This window comes from Equus caballus, chromosome 2 (genome assembly GCF_041296265.1).
Source record: "Equus caballus isolate H_3958 breed thoroughbred chromosome 2, TB-T2T, whole genome shotgun sequence".
NCBI classification, from domain to species: Eukaryota; Metazoa; Chordata; class Mammalia; order Perissodactyla; family Equidae; genus Equus; species Equus caballus.
In genome coordinates this window covers 19,882,977-19,900,176 of record NC_091685.1, presented here as the reverse complement: position 1 = coordinate 19,900,176, position 17,200 = coordinate 19,882,977, and the positions used below count along the sequence as shown (strand labels likewise).

The 17,200-nt window shown below is 50.9% G+C and overlaps 1 protein-coding gene across 5 annotated transcripts in view; it reads right to left on the bottom strand.

Annotated features, from left to right (window-relative positions):
- Positions 1-16,924, bottom strand: part of EPHA10 (EPH receptor A10) — a 37,260-nt gene extending 20,336 nt beyond the window's left edge. For 4 of the 5 annotated variants that reach the window (XR_011431748.1, XR_011431752.1, XM_023633224.2 and 1 more), the window contains exons 1-5: positions 16,674-16,924; positions 14,500-14,564; positions 13,091-13,769; positions 7,196-7,351; positions 6,172-6,522 (exon numbers count right to left, since the gene is read on the bottom strand). Coding sequence is in view for 3 of the 5 variants with exons in the window: in XM_023633224.2 (XP_023488992.2) it covers positions 6,172-6,522; positions 7,196-7,351; positions 13,091-13,769; positions 14,500-14,564; positions 16,674-16,779 (1,357 nt within the window). In the remaining 2 variants the exon portion in view is untranslated. Of the gene's footprint in view, positions 1-6,171; positions 6,523-7,195; positions 7,352-13,090; positions 13,770-14,499; positions 14,565-15,400; positions 15,513-16,673 lie in introns of those variants that run through there. The other variant, XM_070249056.1, reaches the window with a different exon arrangement.
- Between the last annotated feature and the right edge of the window lie 276 nt (positions 16,925-17,200).

The following is a 17,200-nucleotide window of genomic DNA, read 5'->3' as shown; positions in this document are numbered from 1 at the left end:
CTGTGTGCACTCATTCCCTTTGCCAATGATTGGTTTAGAGTTGGGCCTATAATCCAGTTCTGGTCAACAGAAGGAGAAATCAGCTAAGGGGAAGAGGGATTCTGGAAAAGGTTTCTTGCTCTTTAAAAGATACCTACAGGTAAGAAACAGTTCATTTTCTGCTCTGGATGATAAGGATGTGATGTCTGGAGCTGCTGCAGCCAACTTGTCACCATAAGGGAGCTAGCCTATGTGATAAGGATGGCAGAGTAGAAAGAGAGAAAGAACCTGGGTCCTTGAGGATACTATCGAGCTGCTGAGTTAACCCAACTCCAACTCTACTCTTCTTAGGTAAGCCAAGAAATGGCTCTAGTTAAATGTCAGTTGGATTGAGATTTCTCATTACTTTCAGCCAAAAGCCTCACAAAGCCATCCAAAGGACAATTCACACATCTTGGGTTTTTTGGTAAACACGAGTTAGGTCCTTGTTCAAGAACAAGTAAACAAAAAACATCAAGAAATTGGGCATATGAAAAAATATATCAGAATAAGCCAACAGGAATATTATTCTGAAGACTCGGGGGAACAGACCTTTAAGATTGATTTAGTATGACAGTCAAAGGAACAAGTAAGGAGATTGTTTGGCATCTTTGAGGAGATGAAAGAAAACACAGCCTCCACAAAATAGGAGCAGAAGGCCAGGAAGCGTAAACAGGTGGAGAAGAAAAAGAAACAAGACGAGATTAGATAAAAGTGGAGAAGGTGAAAATGCTTATGGGAAAACTAAAAGTGCATTTGCAAAATTGAAATATTTAAAAGAAAATTCAGTACAAATACAAGGAAGCTTAACAAAATCACAAGCAGAAGGGGAAACGTGAACCTCTTAGTCTTTGGAATATCAGGTAGATAAGAAGGAAAGAGAAGAAATGAATAATATACTTTATTACATGGAGAGAGAGAGAACTACGTATAAAAATAATATACATTGCTTCCAAGTAGCCATGGAATAGTTAAAATGTTTACCATATCTGAGACCACAAAGAAAACCCCATCAGTTACTTAAAAAAGTAAAAACTGTACAAATCTCTTTCTCTAAACATGGAGCCGTAAAATCAGAAACAAAAGATAAACAGAATAAAAGATATCCAGAAATTAAAACCCATTCTCTGAAATAATTTTAGTCAAAACTACAATATTAGAAGAAAACATAGGTATAAATCTTCATAACCTTGAATTAGGTGATGGTTTCTTAGATTTGAAACCAAAAGCAACAAAAGAAAAGATAAACGGGGCTCAAGCAAATTAAAAACTTTGAGTTTCAAAGGATACTACTTAAGAAAGTGAGGGGCTGGCCCCATGGTCAAGCACTTAAGTTCTCGCACTCCGCTTTGGCAGCCCAGGGTTTCACTGGTCTGCATCCTGGGCGCGGACCTAGCACCACTCATCAAGCCGTGCTGAGGCGGTGTCCCACATAGCACAACCAGAAGGACCTACAACTAGAATATACAACTAAGTACTTGGGGGGTGCTTTGGGGAGAAGAAGAAAAAAAAAAAAAGAAAGTGGAAGACAGGCGGTTGCCAGAGGTGGGGGTTGGGGGCTGAGCAAAATGGGTGAAGGTGGTCAGAAGGTACAAAATTCCCATTATAAAATAAATAAGTCACGGGGATGTAATGTACAACATAGTGACTATGGTTAATAATACTGTGTTGTATATTTGAAAGTTGTTAAGAGTAGATCTTAAAAGTTCTCATCACAAGAAAAAAAAATTGTAACTATGTGTGGTGATGGTGTTAACTAGACTTATGGTGGTGATCGCTTCACGATATATACAAATATTGAATCATTATGTTGTACATCTGAAACTAATACAGTGTTCCATGTCAATTATAGCTCAGTTTTTTTTAAAAAGTGGGTGACGACCCACAGAGTAGGAGAAAATATTTGCAAATCATATATCTGATAAGAGTTACATGTTGAATTGTGTCCCCCAAAAAGATATGCTGAAGTCCTAACCCTCAGTATCTCTAGAATGTAACTTTATTGGAAAAAGGGTCTTCACAGAGGTAAACAAGTTAAAATGAGGTCATCAGGGTGGGCCCTAATCCAATCCGACTGGTGTCCTTATAAAAAGGGGAAATTTGGACCCAGAGACAGACACTTATAGGGGGAGATGACGTGAAGACACACAGGGAGAAGAGGCCATGTGACTGGAGTCATATGTCTACAGGCCAAGGAACACCAAGGACTGCCAGCCAACACCACAGGCTAGAAGGGGCAAGGAAGGATTCTCCCCTGGAGCCGTCAGAGAGCACATGGCCCCGCTAACCCTGGATTGCAGACTTCTAGCCTCCAGAACTTTGAGACAGTAAGTTTCTGTTGTCTTGAGTCACCAATTTTGATACGTTGTTACAGCAGCCCTAGAAAACTAACACAAGGGTCTAGTATCCAGAATATATATATTTTAAAAAGAATTATTATAACTCAATGACAAAAAGAAAACCAGCATGAGAAAAGACGTTTAACATCATCAGCCGTTAGAGAAACACAGATCAAAACCACAGTGAGATACCTCTTGTTGCACACTGGGATGGCTGTGGGCAACAAGACAAGCAACCACTGCTGGCAAGGACAAGGAGAAAGTGGAACGCTTGCACGCTGTGGCTGGGAATGTAAAATGGTACAGCTGCTTTGCAAAACAGTTTGGCAATTCCTCAAAAAGTTAAGCAGTTTCTCAAAAAGATAAAAAGTTAGCATGTGTATTAGTCAGGTCAGGCGGCCATAACAGCACACTACAGACTGGGTGGCTTAAACAACAAAAATTTATTTTCTCACAGTTTTAGAGGCTGGACATCTTAGATCAAGATACTTGCAGGTTTGTATTCATATTCTGGTGAAGACCCTCTTCCTGACCTGCAGACAGTGTGCCTTCTGGCTGTGACCTCACCTGGCTTTTCTTCTGTGTATGTGCAGAGAGAGCAAGCAAGCTCTGGTGTCCCTTCCTCCTCTTATAAGGTCTTAACAGATTAGGGTCCCATTATTATGATCTCATTAACCTTAACAACTTCCTTAAAGGCCCATCTCCAAATACAGTCATGTTGGGAGTTACTGCTCCAACATATGAGTTTGGAGGGGACACAATTCAGTCCATAACACTATATGACACGGCACTTCCACTCCTAGGTATATACCCAAGAGAACTGAAAACATATGTTCACACAAAAACTTGTACACAAATGCTCATAGCAATATTATTCCTAATAGCTAAAAAGTAGCAACGGCCCAAAGTCCATAAACTGATGAATGGATAAACAAAATTGTGGTATATCCATACAATGGACTACTGGTTGGCCATAAAAAGGAATATACGAAAAACCACTGAATTTACACTTTAAAAGGTATGTGAAATTTTATGGTATGTGAATTATATCTCAAAAGAACCTGACAATACTAAAAATGTGATATGTTATTTATAAAAACAAACTGGATGCAACCAAAGCTATACTCAGAGGAAAATTCATAGGCTTAAAATATTAAAACAAAAACTAAACACTGAACTCACCTAGAAAAAGACTTCAGGAAAACAGGAGGATGGTATTAATAAAATCATAAAATAAGTGAAGCAAAGAGCAGTGGAATTGATAAACTCAAGAGCTGATGCTTTGTCATAACCAATGAAGTATACTGCTGGCAAGGATAATTAAGAAAAAAGAAATCGCAAGCACATAACATGAACAAAGAGAAAACAGAGTTAACTCCAGACAATCAGGAAAGTTTTAAAATATACATTCCCGGGCTAATGAATTAGAAAAAGATCATCAAAAGATTTTCTAGGAAAGCACAAATTAGCAAAACTGATTCAAGAAGATGTTACGAGAAAGATTGATAATATAATCAAATTTCCCCTAAAAAAGGTACAGGGCCCAGAAATTTTCCCAGGCAGTTTTGCATGCCTTCAAAGAATGTGTAATTCTGTTATTTAAACTGTTCCAGAGCAGAGAAAAAGAAGACATTTTTCCTGATGTCTTTTCCAAATCCAGCATTACCATATGGCCAAAACTTGACCAAAAAAAAAAAAAAACACACACACACAATAAAAAAACACTAATCTCTCTTACAAAAGCAGATGGAAAAAAATATTAAAATGCAAGTAAATTAATTCAGCATACACTCATATCCAGCAGGGTGTAATCTAAGAATGCAGAAAGAGTTGACATTGAAAAACCCATTAACAGAATTCGCCATACTGATAGGTCCAAGGAGAAAAGACACGTGGTCATTTTGAAAGATGTTTAAGAAGCATTTTATAAAATTAACATCCACTCCTGATTTTTAAAAAAAGTTTAGTAAAATGTAGAAGCATTATGCGGCCAAGGGGCTTTGGTGGCAGACAGACGTGAGTTCAAGGACAGACCTCCCCTTACTAGCTGGCTGACTTTAGACAATTCACCAGGCCTCTCAGAGCTCAGTTTCATCACTTAAAAGATTAGCATTCTATTTAAATGAATTAATGTAGAAAATCATATTGCACAGTGCCCAACACAGAGCAGCACTCAATCAGTGGAAACTTAGCATTTTCATTAATAAATGGAAATAGATGAGTAATTCCTTAACGTGATTTCTAAATCCCTCTATATCAAAACAACAGGATTAATATGAAATATCACATGAAAATTTGTATTATGTGTTACACAAAAGGGATTTTTGTATAGTAGTTGGTTCTAGATATGGAGATAGATAGAGATAGAAAAAAAATATGGAAGGATATACTCCAAGATAGGAGTAGTTGTTTATCTCTGGGTAATAGAATTATGGTGCCTTTTTCTTTTTCTATACTGAATTTTTAAAAATGTAAATGCAACAGCAAATGTTAAATCACAACAGAGAGAATAAAAAACATAACTGTTGTTCCAGGAAAGCAGTCGAATTGGGAAATCTCTCCCAAAAGGCAGAGGAAATGGATTAAGAGCTAAAAATGAGAAAGGAAGTGACAAGATTTGAGAATCAGAAAACGGATGTACAACCTGTGGCTTAGGGAGAGCCTTAAGAGCCATATTAGAGCTATCAGAAGTTCTAGTCAAAGCAGCAGTGAAAAAAATGCCCAAGAATAAAGAAAGATGTGGAGATCAAAAGTTTTACTGTTTCAGCCAAACTCAGTGAAAAGAGATCGATATAGGTTAAGTTTCATTTTCATCCGTAGGTTAAAGAATTATATAGACATCCATGTGTGTGCATATATATATGCACACATACACACACCCCCGTTACTTATCAAAGAATAAAAACTACCCTGGCCTCAGACTTCTCTGCACTGCAGCCGTCAGAAGAGAGGGAAGTAGTCATAACCAATCATATCTTCCCAGACATGAGAAGACAGAAACCACACCACTCACTCATCCTTCTTGTGAAAGATACTTGAAGGTGTATCTTTGAGCGACAGACAAATCAAAAGTAAACTTCAAGAAAGGGGAAGGTGTAGCATAAAAGGCTCGTGGGTCGTCATCTATTCATCTCACTTCCAGACTCAGAAATGTGACTGTTACGTGCCCACCGGTGGGTTCCATTGCCCCTGCGGTCTGAACCCACGCGCTTCCTTGCTCTTTTCCAGGACCCGGAAAGAGGGTGACCGAGGCAGCAAAACCCTCGCAGAGGCTAAGGGTTGGAGGATCCCTCTTTCTGAGGCGGAGGGGAAGGAGGATGTTTCCACTGCCTACTGGAATGTTTGAAAAGAGAGGACAAAATATCGAGGGACTTTTCAGCTCTCCTTCCCTGGGAAACTAGACGCGAGGCAACTGCAGAGTTGGGCGTGGGGCAAAGGCTTTCTGCGGGGTCGGGTGAAGGGGGAGCGCCCCCTGGCTCCCGCAGACTCGCTGTGATGCCCATATCCTCCCTGGCCCAGGGGAAGGAGTCACCTGCATCCTCGCTCTCTCTCTGGTGGCCTTCGGGAGGGGGGCTGACCCTCAGTGCGGGTCATCGGGGGTGGGGACTTGGGGGGTCACTTCGTCTCCTGGAGGGCCGCTGGGCGCTGGTGTTGCGGTGGCGTTTGCACCGACTGTGGTTGATCGGGGGTGGCTGCGGGATGTAGGGTGCGCCCTGCGGGACTCACAGAGGCGGCCTCGGGGGGCGAGGGGTGTGGCAGGGGGCGGGCGTCTCTGGAGGGCGCGGAGAGACCCCGGCGCGCGGGGCGGCCTTACCCCCGGGCCCGGTGGAGACGGTGACCTGCGCGTAGGTGGCTCCCGCGGCGGCCGCGGGGCCCGAGACGCCGTTGAGCGCGGCCACCCGCACGGTGTAGCGCGCGCCGGGCCGCAGGTGGAGCAGGGTGGCGGTGCGCTCGCGGAGCCCGGCCTGGCGCGGCACGAAGGCCACGCGCGGCCCGCACGGCTCGCACGCGCCCGCCGGGCCCTCGCGGCCGCAGCGCAGGCACAGCAGCGAGTACGTGACGTCCGAGCGGCCGCCCGAGTCGGCCGGGGGCAGCCAGCGCAGCCGCAGCGCCAGCGGGGAGCGGCTCAGGCTGTACTGCAGGTCCCGCGGCGCCGACGGCGGCCCTGGCGGCACAGGGCGCCGGCCGTCAGGGGGCCGGAGGGGCGGGGGCGCGGGGCGGCCGGGGGGCGGGGCCGGGGCGGGGCCAGGAGGGTCCCGGGACAGGGCAGGGAGGGGGCGGGATGTGGGAGGGGGCTGGATAGGGGGTGGAGCCAGGGAGGGGGCAGGAAGGGGAGAGGGGCAGGGAGAGGGCAGGACTGGGGAGAGGGCGAGGTGGGGGATGGGGACAGGGAAGGGGGCAGGGGAGGGGGCGGGGCCGGGGTCCCGAGAAGGGGCGGGGTGAGGGTGGAGTCAGGGAGGGGCGCGCGGCCAATGATGCCGTGGGAGGAGGTTAGTGAGGGGACGAAGATGGGGGTATGGGGACCGAGAACCGAGTGCGAGGGGCGGAAGCCCCCTCCTGGCTGGAGGTTAGGGCGAGGTCAGGGCGGTCCACTCGGTGATCCACCTAACCGCATCCCTCGGTCTGGACTCTCCGTTGTCCTGCTTCTTCCAATCACCCCAAGGCCCGGGACCCCATCCCCACGCCCGGGTCCCCTCTCTCCACCCCGCCGTCAGGGTCGCTGGTCCCCAGGCTCCTGGGTGCGGATCCCCCTACCGTCACCAACACCTCGATCACGCCCTTATTGACCGCCCCCCCCCCCCACCCTCCGCCCCAATGCCGTCCTGAGCGCGACTCACGGGTGCAGGAAGCCGAGGGCGGGTCGGTGGGCGAGCGCGCGTAGCTGTCCTGGCACACGCAGAACGTGGAGGCGTTCTCCAGGGCCCGGCTGTGCTCGGGGCACGGCGAGCAGAGCGGCCGCCGCGAGGACACCTTGTAAAACCCTGGGGGACAGGCTGCGGGGGGCGCCGCGTGAGAACGAGGGGGCTGTCCACCGCTTCTCGCTCCCACGGTCCTGCCCGCCTGCTCCCGTTACGCTGGGGTTTCTCTCGAACTGTGTTGGGGAAGGGACGGGGGCGAGTCTCGGCTGCTCCAGCTCTGCCCCATGGCCGGGGGCAGTTCCTGGCTGAACAACCCGATGCTACCTGACCCTTAGTAAGCCCTTAATGTGCGCTGCCTGTGAGGTATGTACTCTATCCTCGTTTTTAAAATGAGGAAGCTAAGGCTCAGAGAGGTTAAGTCACTTGCCCCGTGTCCCACAGCTAGTAAGCGGTGGGATTCCAACCCAAGCAGACTGGTTTCAGAGCCCACAGCATACTGCCCTCATGCCCATCGGAAGAAAATGAGCACAACCTTCTAGTCTTGATGTGAAGACGGAAGAGAACTGTGCCTCCAAGGGGGTGTTCCGCAGTTACCCAGGGACGGACACCCACACGCTCCCAGTTACACAGACACTGACACACACACGTTATTGTCAAAGCTCGTCCTCCCACCACCACCATTTGGGGTTAATGCGTCATCAATCCTCAACTCACACACTCAGTTCCAGCGTGAAAGGGGAGCCAGCCAGGTGGAGGGGAGCACAGAGCGAAGACGGACAGTGCAAGTTCTCTGCTTCTAGTCTTGACACAGCCTCAGTTACTCTGCTTCTCATTTCCCTCACCTGACCCAGAACACTGGTTGTCAAGAGCACAGGCTTTTTATATCTGAACCTGGGTTTGCAGCTGAGTTGCACCCCTTATTTGCTGTGTGGCCTTGGACAAGTTGGTTGACCTCTCTGAGCCGTTCATAAAATACCTATCTCCAAAAGGTTGTCGGAGGATTAACTGAGATAAAAACGTGTAAACCACTTAGCCAAGTACAGACAACATTTACACAATAATGGTAGTAATTACTGTTCCTCTATCACAGGCCTGAAGTGGAAACTGCTAAACACCCACTTAAAGAATTTCTCACCAGCTGGGCCAGGGAGGGAGGAGGCGGCTCCTGGACCTTCATCTCAGAGCTTGGGTGGTTCTCACCTTGTTCCTCGCCCAGGCCAGGCCTTCTCTGTCCCTCCCCCCTGGTTTAGCTAGTTATGGAAGGCTGGCTGCTCTCAAGCCCCAAGAGGACAGAGGACAACAGAAGGGATGCGCACTCAGGAAGAAATTTCAGCATGTCTGGGAGGAGAGGGGAGGGGCTGTGGGTTTCCATCCTCTGGAAGGCACAGACGTGGGAGGGTCCATCCTGCCTAGAGTCCGGGGTAACCCGGTTTGAGCAGGGCCAGAGCAGTGTGGGGGCCGTTTGCAGTCTCTGCCTCCAAGCATGGGACCTGTAACATTGCAGGACGTCAGCTGGGACTCAGAAGGCCAGTGTCAGCTCTGTCACTTCCTCTGCCTCTCTGGCTTTCAAATGGAAATAATAGCCGTCGCCTGCCCACTCTGTTGTGAAACGCGTCGCTCTGTCTGCAGGGTCTCACAGCAGTCCGGAAAGAATGCTGGAGGCTCCTTGTCTCTGTGGGTAGGTGGGCGTCTGCTGTCCCAGAGATGGGTGGTCCCCTCAGAGACAGCCTTGCTGATTTCTACTCTGAAAGGCTCTGTTTAGAAGAGGTTCATGTTGAGGGGCAGACTCAGGAAGGGACCCCTGACTGCAGACCCCTCCCTCTCTTCCTCAAGGTCAGAGGCAGAATTCCAGAGGTCATCTCGTTCAGCTCCCGCTGGCCCAGTCCTCAGCAGCTTTCCCAGCAGTAGCCACGGTCACTGCTCAGGTACTTGGTGATGGGGAGCCCGCCTTCTTCGGGGGCTGCCTCTGCTGAGTGACGCTGGCTTTAGAAAGTGCTTCCTTGTGTTGAGCCCAGATCAGCTTCCCTGCCTGTAGCCCCCTCATGTCACCCCATCACGGGGTCTCAGTGTGCCCTGTGGAGCCTTACAGAGCCTATCTGCTGGAGTCCTCTCCTCTCTCAGGCAGTCCTACACAGATGTGAAGACAGGGGTCAAATGCCCTGATTTTTCCCTGCAAGGGAAACCCCAACCCTTTCCAACTCTTTCAATAACTCCTCTAGTGGCTGGGAGAAGGGGAACAGAGTTCGAGTCGCTGAAGAGAGAAGCAAGAAGGGGAGAAAACATCTTCGCTGTATGCCCTCCACACGCGTCTGCCTTCAGAGACGGCTCTGTCCGCAGCTGCAGAAGGCGCCTGGAGGCCTTCCCTTCCTAAACACAAATCTGACCCTTTCACAACCCTTCTTAAAGCCCTCCGAGAGCTCCCCATGGCCAACCGTCCCACCCATGCCACGCTGAACTCTTCCTTTCACGCCTCTGGGTCTTGTCACATAATGTCTTATATGTCTTCTCTCCTGGCAAATTCCTATGCTTCTCCAGGCCCCAGTTCAAAATAATACCTGCCTTGTGAAGCTTGCCCTGACATCCTCCCCAGCTCCCTACTGCCCAAGGCAGAGCTGATGCCATTACAAGTGGCCTTTGTCTGGTCTCAGCCTAAGGGAGCGAGCTCAGCACAGTTCCAGAGTGGGAGTGGGTTTCTAAGTGTGTGTGTGTGTGGGTGTGTGTGTGTGTCTCCCTCTCTCTCATTACTCAGAGTATGGATCCAAACCTCCTCCTCCAGCCCTGATCCATTCATTCAACATTTTTTTTTTAGCATCTATTGAGCCAGGTGCTGTTCTAGGCTCTGGAGATACAGCAGTGACTAAAAAAGACCAGGATCCCACTGTCGGCTGGTACAGATGCCCTCCCTCCTACCTCACAGGGAGAACAGAGGCCATCAGCTGGCAATTCCCTCCACGTCTGGCCGTCAAACCCACAAACACCTCTGTCCACACCCACCTGCCCTCTCCTCCTTCTCTTCAGGCCTAGAAGAAGGGATGAGGGCCCCCCGTTGAGGCCAGTCCTCCTCTTTCCCTCTGCATCCTGCCTCTTCACCTCCTTCCCGACTACATTCCGTCAGGCATCTCGCCTCCTAATTCTTACACTGTTCCTTCTCCCCTGCTCTTCCGAGTGACAGAGCAAGGGAGTAGAGCAGTAAAAGCAGTCCATCCAGGGTGCAGGCAGTAAGGACACTGTCTACAGAGTATTGAAAAACAACGAAACTGACAAAACATGGTCTGCTTTTTACTAGCAGCGTGCACCCGCCATTCTAACCCACATCAGTAAGAAAATATTTCTTCTCCCTGAGGCAGACCATTCCCACCACCTCTGACTTCATACTCCCCTGGCTCCTTCCTTCGTCCCAGAAACAGGGCTCCCCTCTACAGTAAAAATCCTCTCTCAACCCAATGTCCTCCACAAGGTACCATGCCTGCTCCTCCCTTTTCAAATCCAGCCTTCCAGAGGGTGGTTTACATTCCCCGACTCCAGCTCCTCAGCTTCCTCCATCCTTCAGCCCACGGCAGCTCCATCTCCGTCACTCAGCTGAAACTGCTCCCACCAGAGCCACCAAGCAGACATTGTCCAATCCTCACCTTACCTGGCTGCTCACCGGCACTGCAGCCATCCCTCCTGGGCATCTCCATCTCCCTTGGCTGCCAGGAAGTCACACTGTCCTTGTTCTCCTCCAACCCCTGGCCACTCCCTCGCTGTCTTTTTTATGAGCTACGATTCCTCTAGTTCCCATTAAAGATTGCTGTTCTATGAGACTTCATCATTGGCCCTCTCGCTTCTTACCTCACACAGTCTCCTTGGTGCATCCCAACCACACCTACAGCTTCAAATAGTATCTTCCTCTCCATTGCTGAGCTCCAGACCCACTTTCTAGCTGCCTCCACTTAAATGCGCCGTGGACACCATACATTCGATATGTCCATCCGTGTGCTGTGTTCTCTGACCCAGAGAATGACCCTCTGTCCATTCAATCCTCCAGAAGCATACGAGTCAAAAAGGACTCCTTTCTCCTCACATGGTCACCAAGGGCTGTGGATGAGGATGATCACATCCATCCTCATCTCTCAGTGATCTCTGCTACTGCCTTAGTTCAGACCTTGTGCTCTTTCTCCTGGACTCTTGTACCATCTTCCTGCCTTATCTTCTGGCCTATAATCCTTCCCCAGTTCTATCTTTGTACTTGCAGCTCAAGTGATGTTTTGAAAACACAAATCTGGACATGTCAGATCCCTGTTTCAAATCCTCCCCATTGGTCTAAAGCATAAAGTCTGAGCTCTTTATCCCAACGTTCAAGGCCTTTTATGATTTGCCCCGTCCCTCTCCAGCCCCATTGCCCCTAATGCCCCAAAATACCCTCTGCTCCAGCCACACTGGCTTGCCTAGCCCCAACCATGCTCCATTCTCTCCTGCCTCCATGCTTCTGCACACACTCTCTTAACTCAGACTGCTCCCGGCTACCTGGAAGACGGGCCTTCTCACCATCTCTCTCCACCCTTGGAATTGAGTTCTCCCTTCTCCAGGCTTCCTCAGCTCTCTGTTGATATGTATCACACCCTATGGTAACCACCCATTCACCTGATACATTTTCATTGGGCACCTACCATATACCATATCCTGTTATGGACACTGGGGCTGCTGAGGCTGAGCTCAAGAAGTTGCTAGTCCGGTGGTGGAAACACACATAAGTAGACCACTGCATACCATGGGATAACTGCAGAAATAGGGGTTGTGACAGGTGCTGAAGAGCACAGAGTTGGATCCCAACCCTACCTGGAGAGCTCAGGAAGGTTGATGCCTCCAAGTCCCTTAGCAAATCACAATTTCCCCCAGAAAAGAGATGGTGACGTTAGTCACTTCTTCCTCAGTCTTCCCACCACCGTATTAATCCCTCTATTAGAGCATATATCACCCCGTTGTGGTTTTTAAAATTTTACATCTCTCCATCTAGACCATGAGCTTCTTAAGAGCTGAGACTATGCCTGATTCATTTCTGTGGCCCTGGTACCCAGAAAAGGACCCGCCTTAGAAAAAGCATCACTTGCTCTTTCTCCGTTAAGTGCACATATCCACACCCGAGCCTGACCCTCAGTCTTCAGAGCCACAGATAGGAGAGAGGAGAGGTCTGTTCCTGGAGCCCCCACAGATCTCAGAACCCAACAGAATCCCCAACATGGAGGGTCTCCTCCAGGGGGCACAGTGCCTCTAGTTCAGGGAGTTGGGTGGGATCTCAGTGGTCATCTAGTGCAACCTCCTAATCACTCTCTCTCTCAAGAATTCCCCCTGCCAGCTTCTGACTTGCATATTGTCAGTGACAGGGAGCTCACTCCTTATAATGGAACCGATCCCACCAGCCCTTAGCTAGTAGAGTTGAGCTGCTGTGGAGTTCTTCCTTATGCATAAGGGAGGCAGCAAGGTGTAGCAGAACTTGAGAGTTGGTCAAATCTAGATTCAAATCCTGGCTCCTCCTTTCCTAACTTTGCAAGTGAGGTGTTAATCTCTCCGAGTCTGTTTCCTCGTCTGCGAAATGGGGGTAATGGTGACCTTATTGCCGTGAATAAATGAGAAGGCCTGTGTGAGGGGCTTATCATAGTACCTGACATATGGGCTCCTAATGCCCCCTTAATGGACTCAAATTCACCTCCTAGTAACTTCACTCATTGGTCCTGTTTGGACCCACCGGAAGCTCCACAAAAGGTCAGGACTCGGGGCTCCACAGCCCACGGCTTCCCCACTCCCCGTCCTGCCTCTTTCATCTAGGGCGCACTCTCTCCCAATTGCCACCTGCACGCTACACTCCCACACCACACCCCCCAGTCCGCTGCATACCTTCACAGATGTCGCCAAGTTCCTGGAATCCCGCACTGCAGCTGCAGCGGCCCACGGGCACCAGCCACTCGCCATCGGCGCCGCAATGCATGCGCGGGGGGCTGCCGGGCTCCCCTTCTGAGTGCGCCACGCACGTTCCGGTCACCTCCACCAGCGTGGAGAAGGCGCTCTCGGCCGCGGTGGCCGGGAACACCGCCAGGCCCCGCACCGTGGCGCGGCACTGCTTGTAGTAAACGCGTACTGAGACCAGCGCCACGCATGCGCCCACGTCCTGGAAGGCCAGGTGGAAACCGCGCCGGCTGAGCGGACCGATCTCGCGCACCTCTGTGTTCAGCTTCATCTTGCGCTCGCCCAGGTCGCCCTGCGTGAAGCTCTCATCCGCCGCGATCGTGTCAATCTTGCGGGGTCGGCTGCCGCCTAGGCGAAGACGCCCGAGGCCCAGGTCGGCCTCGGTTTCCAGGTAGTAGACGTTGAAAGTCTCCTTGCAGGTGCCCGCGGCGCCGGGGATGCTGCTGCAGTCGCGCAGCGTGAACTGCAGCTCCACGAAGATGCGCTGCCCGCGGCCGCGGCTGATCCAGCCAGTCTGCAACCAGTTATCCTGGTTGGGCTCCAGCACGTTGCACACCTGGTATGTGCGTATGGGACGGTCATGTTCATCCACGCCGCTGATCTCCTCCCACTGGGGAGGGGAACAAAGATGTGGGAAGCTCAGAGCCAAGGCACCCCCAGGAGGTCAAGCCCTGGCGGGGCTGAAAACCCCCTTCCGCACGATTTGGCACCCTCCTCCTCCCGCCCCACACACGCTCCTCATACAACCCCTGAAATTATAAGATGAGGAGCTGGGAGAAACGTTGGAGACAACTGAGTCTAATCCTTAATTTTATAGATGGGGAAACTGAAGCTCCAGAGGGAGTGGCTTGACTGGATATGCACATCGAGTTAGTAGCAGAGGTAGGAATGGTGCCTGAAGTGTCCTGGCTCTCCACCCAGTGCCTTTCCACGACACCAAGCTGCTGTCACACTGCCACATCACCCCACCCCCAGCCCTAAGTTTCCAAGCCTCTTTTAGGATTCCAAGTCTTGTTTGTTCTGTCAATCCATCGATCAACAGCACTGATTGTAGGACCTACTGTGTGCAAGGCACTGTTTAGCATTGGCTCCATCCAGCTTCCACATTTCTGTTCCTAGACACGGCCAGTTCTCTCCTCACTTATCTTTTTTTTTTTTTTTTGACTGTCTGACTGAAGACTCAACATTTTCTAGTAGGCCGCTCTGGTTTGAAGCCAGGGCTGCTGGAGGCCACATGCTCTGGGCAGCATTTTGATCTGCTGTAACCATGAGGAGCTAAAAGGACTGAGTCCTGGACCGCCAGAGGATCCCTGGGACAGGAAGGGAAAGGTTGCACTTACCCCATTACTTGGCAGTGCAGTCCAGCCCAGCTCAGCCTGGGAGGCTTTGGAATCCAGGAGGATGACTAGGGAGAGGGGAGAACAGAGACATCAGAAAGCCAGAAACTCAGGAGGATGGGACGATTTGGTGAATTCGCTGTAAATTTGCTAACTGAGGACATAGAGAATGTGGCAAAGGACACAGACAAGTTTTTCCCACTCCATACCTCCCCACGAGGGGCTGTGAGTAGCTCAAGTCCAGAGAGAGGTAGCCACAATGATTAGGGAAGGCTGTATCAGTTTCCTGTGGCTGCTGTAACAAATTATCACAAACTTAATGGCTTAAAACAACAGAAATTTACTCTCTTACAGTTCTGGAGGTCAGAAGTTGGAAATCAGTTTCACTGATCTAAAGGGTATTGGTGGGGAGGGGGCGCTTCTGGAGGCTCAGCCAAGAGAGCCCATTTCCTTGCCTTCTTCAGCCTCTAGTGGCCACCTGGATTCCTTGGTTTATGGCCCCCTCCTCCATCTTCAAAGCACACCACTACAATTTCTGCTTCTCTCATCACATCATCGGCTTCTCCTCTGACTGACACCTCCTGCATCCCTCTTATAAGGACCATGGGGATTACATCAGGCCCATCAAAATAATCCAGGATAATCTCTCCATCTCAAGATCCTTAACCATATCTACAAAGTCTTTTGCCATTTTAGGATAACATTCACAGAATCTGGGGATTAGGACGTGGACCTATTTGGGGAGTCATTATTCAGCTCGCCACAGAGTCCATAGCAAGTACGCTAAGACTGGCTCTAAAATGGGAGGGGTTGGTGAACCCCCCCTTCCCAAGTTCCCTAAATTATAACTGAGTGTCAAGAAGAGGGAGAAAGTGAGCACTTCAGAGGATTCCTTTATACACACCTGAATCCACTGATACTCAGGGGCTCTTCTGAGTTGTGGGGTCACCGGGTAGGGAGTAGACTTGAACCTTTTTGGTTTGACTCCCAGGGCTTCTGGGGAAAATGAAGTGGAGAGACCCTGCCAGCATCAGGAGAAATAAAGATCTCTCATCTCCTCAGCCAGCCCCTTTCCCAGGGGCTATCACCTCCACTGCCTTTGAAAGAATGTCAGGGGTCTTTTATAGATAAACCCATGACCCCTCCTACATCAGAAAGGCTTGGAATCACTTTCCTCCCCCAGGATGCGTTGGACCAGAGATCTGAATTCTGAGCTCAGTATCCATCCCAGAGAAGGACTGGTTTGGACAGCACAGCAGCAGCTCAGAGACAGGAGCCCAGGCCATCCCGAAATCTTGGAAGATTACTCATCCGGAGCTTAAGCAGGGGGGCTGGGGATCCAAGGTGAGGGCCTCTAAGAGGGTTGGTCCTAGCAGCGTCAGCGGCAGTGGGCAGGACTACCGACAGCGTGCCGGTATAACTAATAGCACATCGGAATTGCATATTGGAAAGCGTCAGAGATTCAGCGCCCCGACCAACCCCGCGGTCCGCGCCTCAGATTCCAGCTCCTCAGGATTCTGTACATAGATATTATGCCTCTGGATTCAACCGTGCTCACAGCTCCCTCAAATCCAGAATTAAAGGCGAGACGCAGGCTCTGGTACCGCGGGCAGCCTCAAACCAGGCAACGCGGACCGCGCCGGGTAGTCTACGCTCCAAATTCAGCACTGCGGACAGCTCCTTGATCGGCACGTCGGGCAGCTCCCAGCCGGTCTCCTCCTCTCCCCCGCCACCAGCGCTCCACCTCCTCTTGGCCACACAGCGGTCCTCTAGCCTCCGCTGTTCGGGCTCCATCCCGTCTCCCCATACTCCGAGCTCACCTCCGCATCTGTCTCCTCCGCTCTTTTCATCTCCCCGCCCCCATACCTGCCACCTCCAATCGCTCAGTTTGTCCGTCTCACCGGCCCCTGAACCGCCGCCTCTGGATCCCACGGTTTCTGGTCTCTTTCTTCCCCAGCCTTCCAGGTCTCCAGCCCCGAGCTCTTCAATGCCCCTCTCTTCTCCACTGCTTAGCCACCTTTTTCTCTGTCCAGTTCTTTGCTTCCTCTGCCCGCTTGCTTCAAACCCCAATACAGACTCCAGCCTTTCCATACGACTCCTTCCCCCAGCACCCCAGTTCTCCAGCCCCCCTATCTGTTGGCATCCCGGGCTTCAAGAACAGTCACCAGTCTACTCACCTTCCTCGGCGGTCCCGGGCCTCCCTGGTCCCAAAAGCAACGCGAGACAGAGCGGCATCAGGCAGACAAACAGGCGCGGGGGATGTGGGCCAGCGCCAGTCTCCATGGTCCGCAGACCGAGCTGTCAGTGCAGCGGCGGCTCAAGCCGCGCCAGCCCCAGCACCGCTGAGCAGTGCCCCCAGACCCCAGCGCCGGCTGGGGGCGGGATCTCGCCGGTTACCATCATCCATTGGGACCAATCACTAGGCACTGCCGCGGCAGGTCCACCAATCCTCCCCAGCAGAAGATGGAGGGGTGGAGTTTCATAGGCCAGGGGCGGAGCAGCAAACTGGAGGGGGAAGGAAAGGGTCCCGCCAATCTCCAAACCGTGGGGGTGGGGCAGCGCTGATCGCTCGTCTGGCTCCTGGGGAGGATAAGGAGCTGGCGTCAGTGGCCCACAGCGCTAAACCTTAGCCTCTCATTCCTGAGATGCAGACAGTGTGGGCGTGGCTTAAGGAGGGGCGAACCTCGCCGAGGCAGCGACGCTT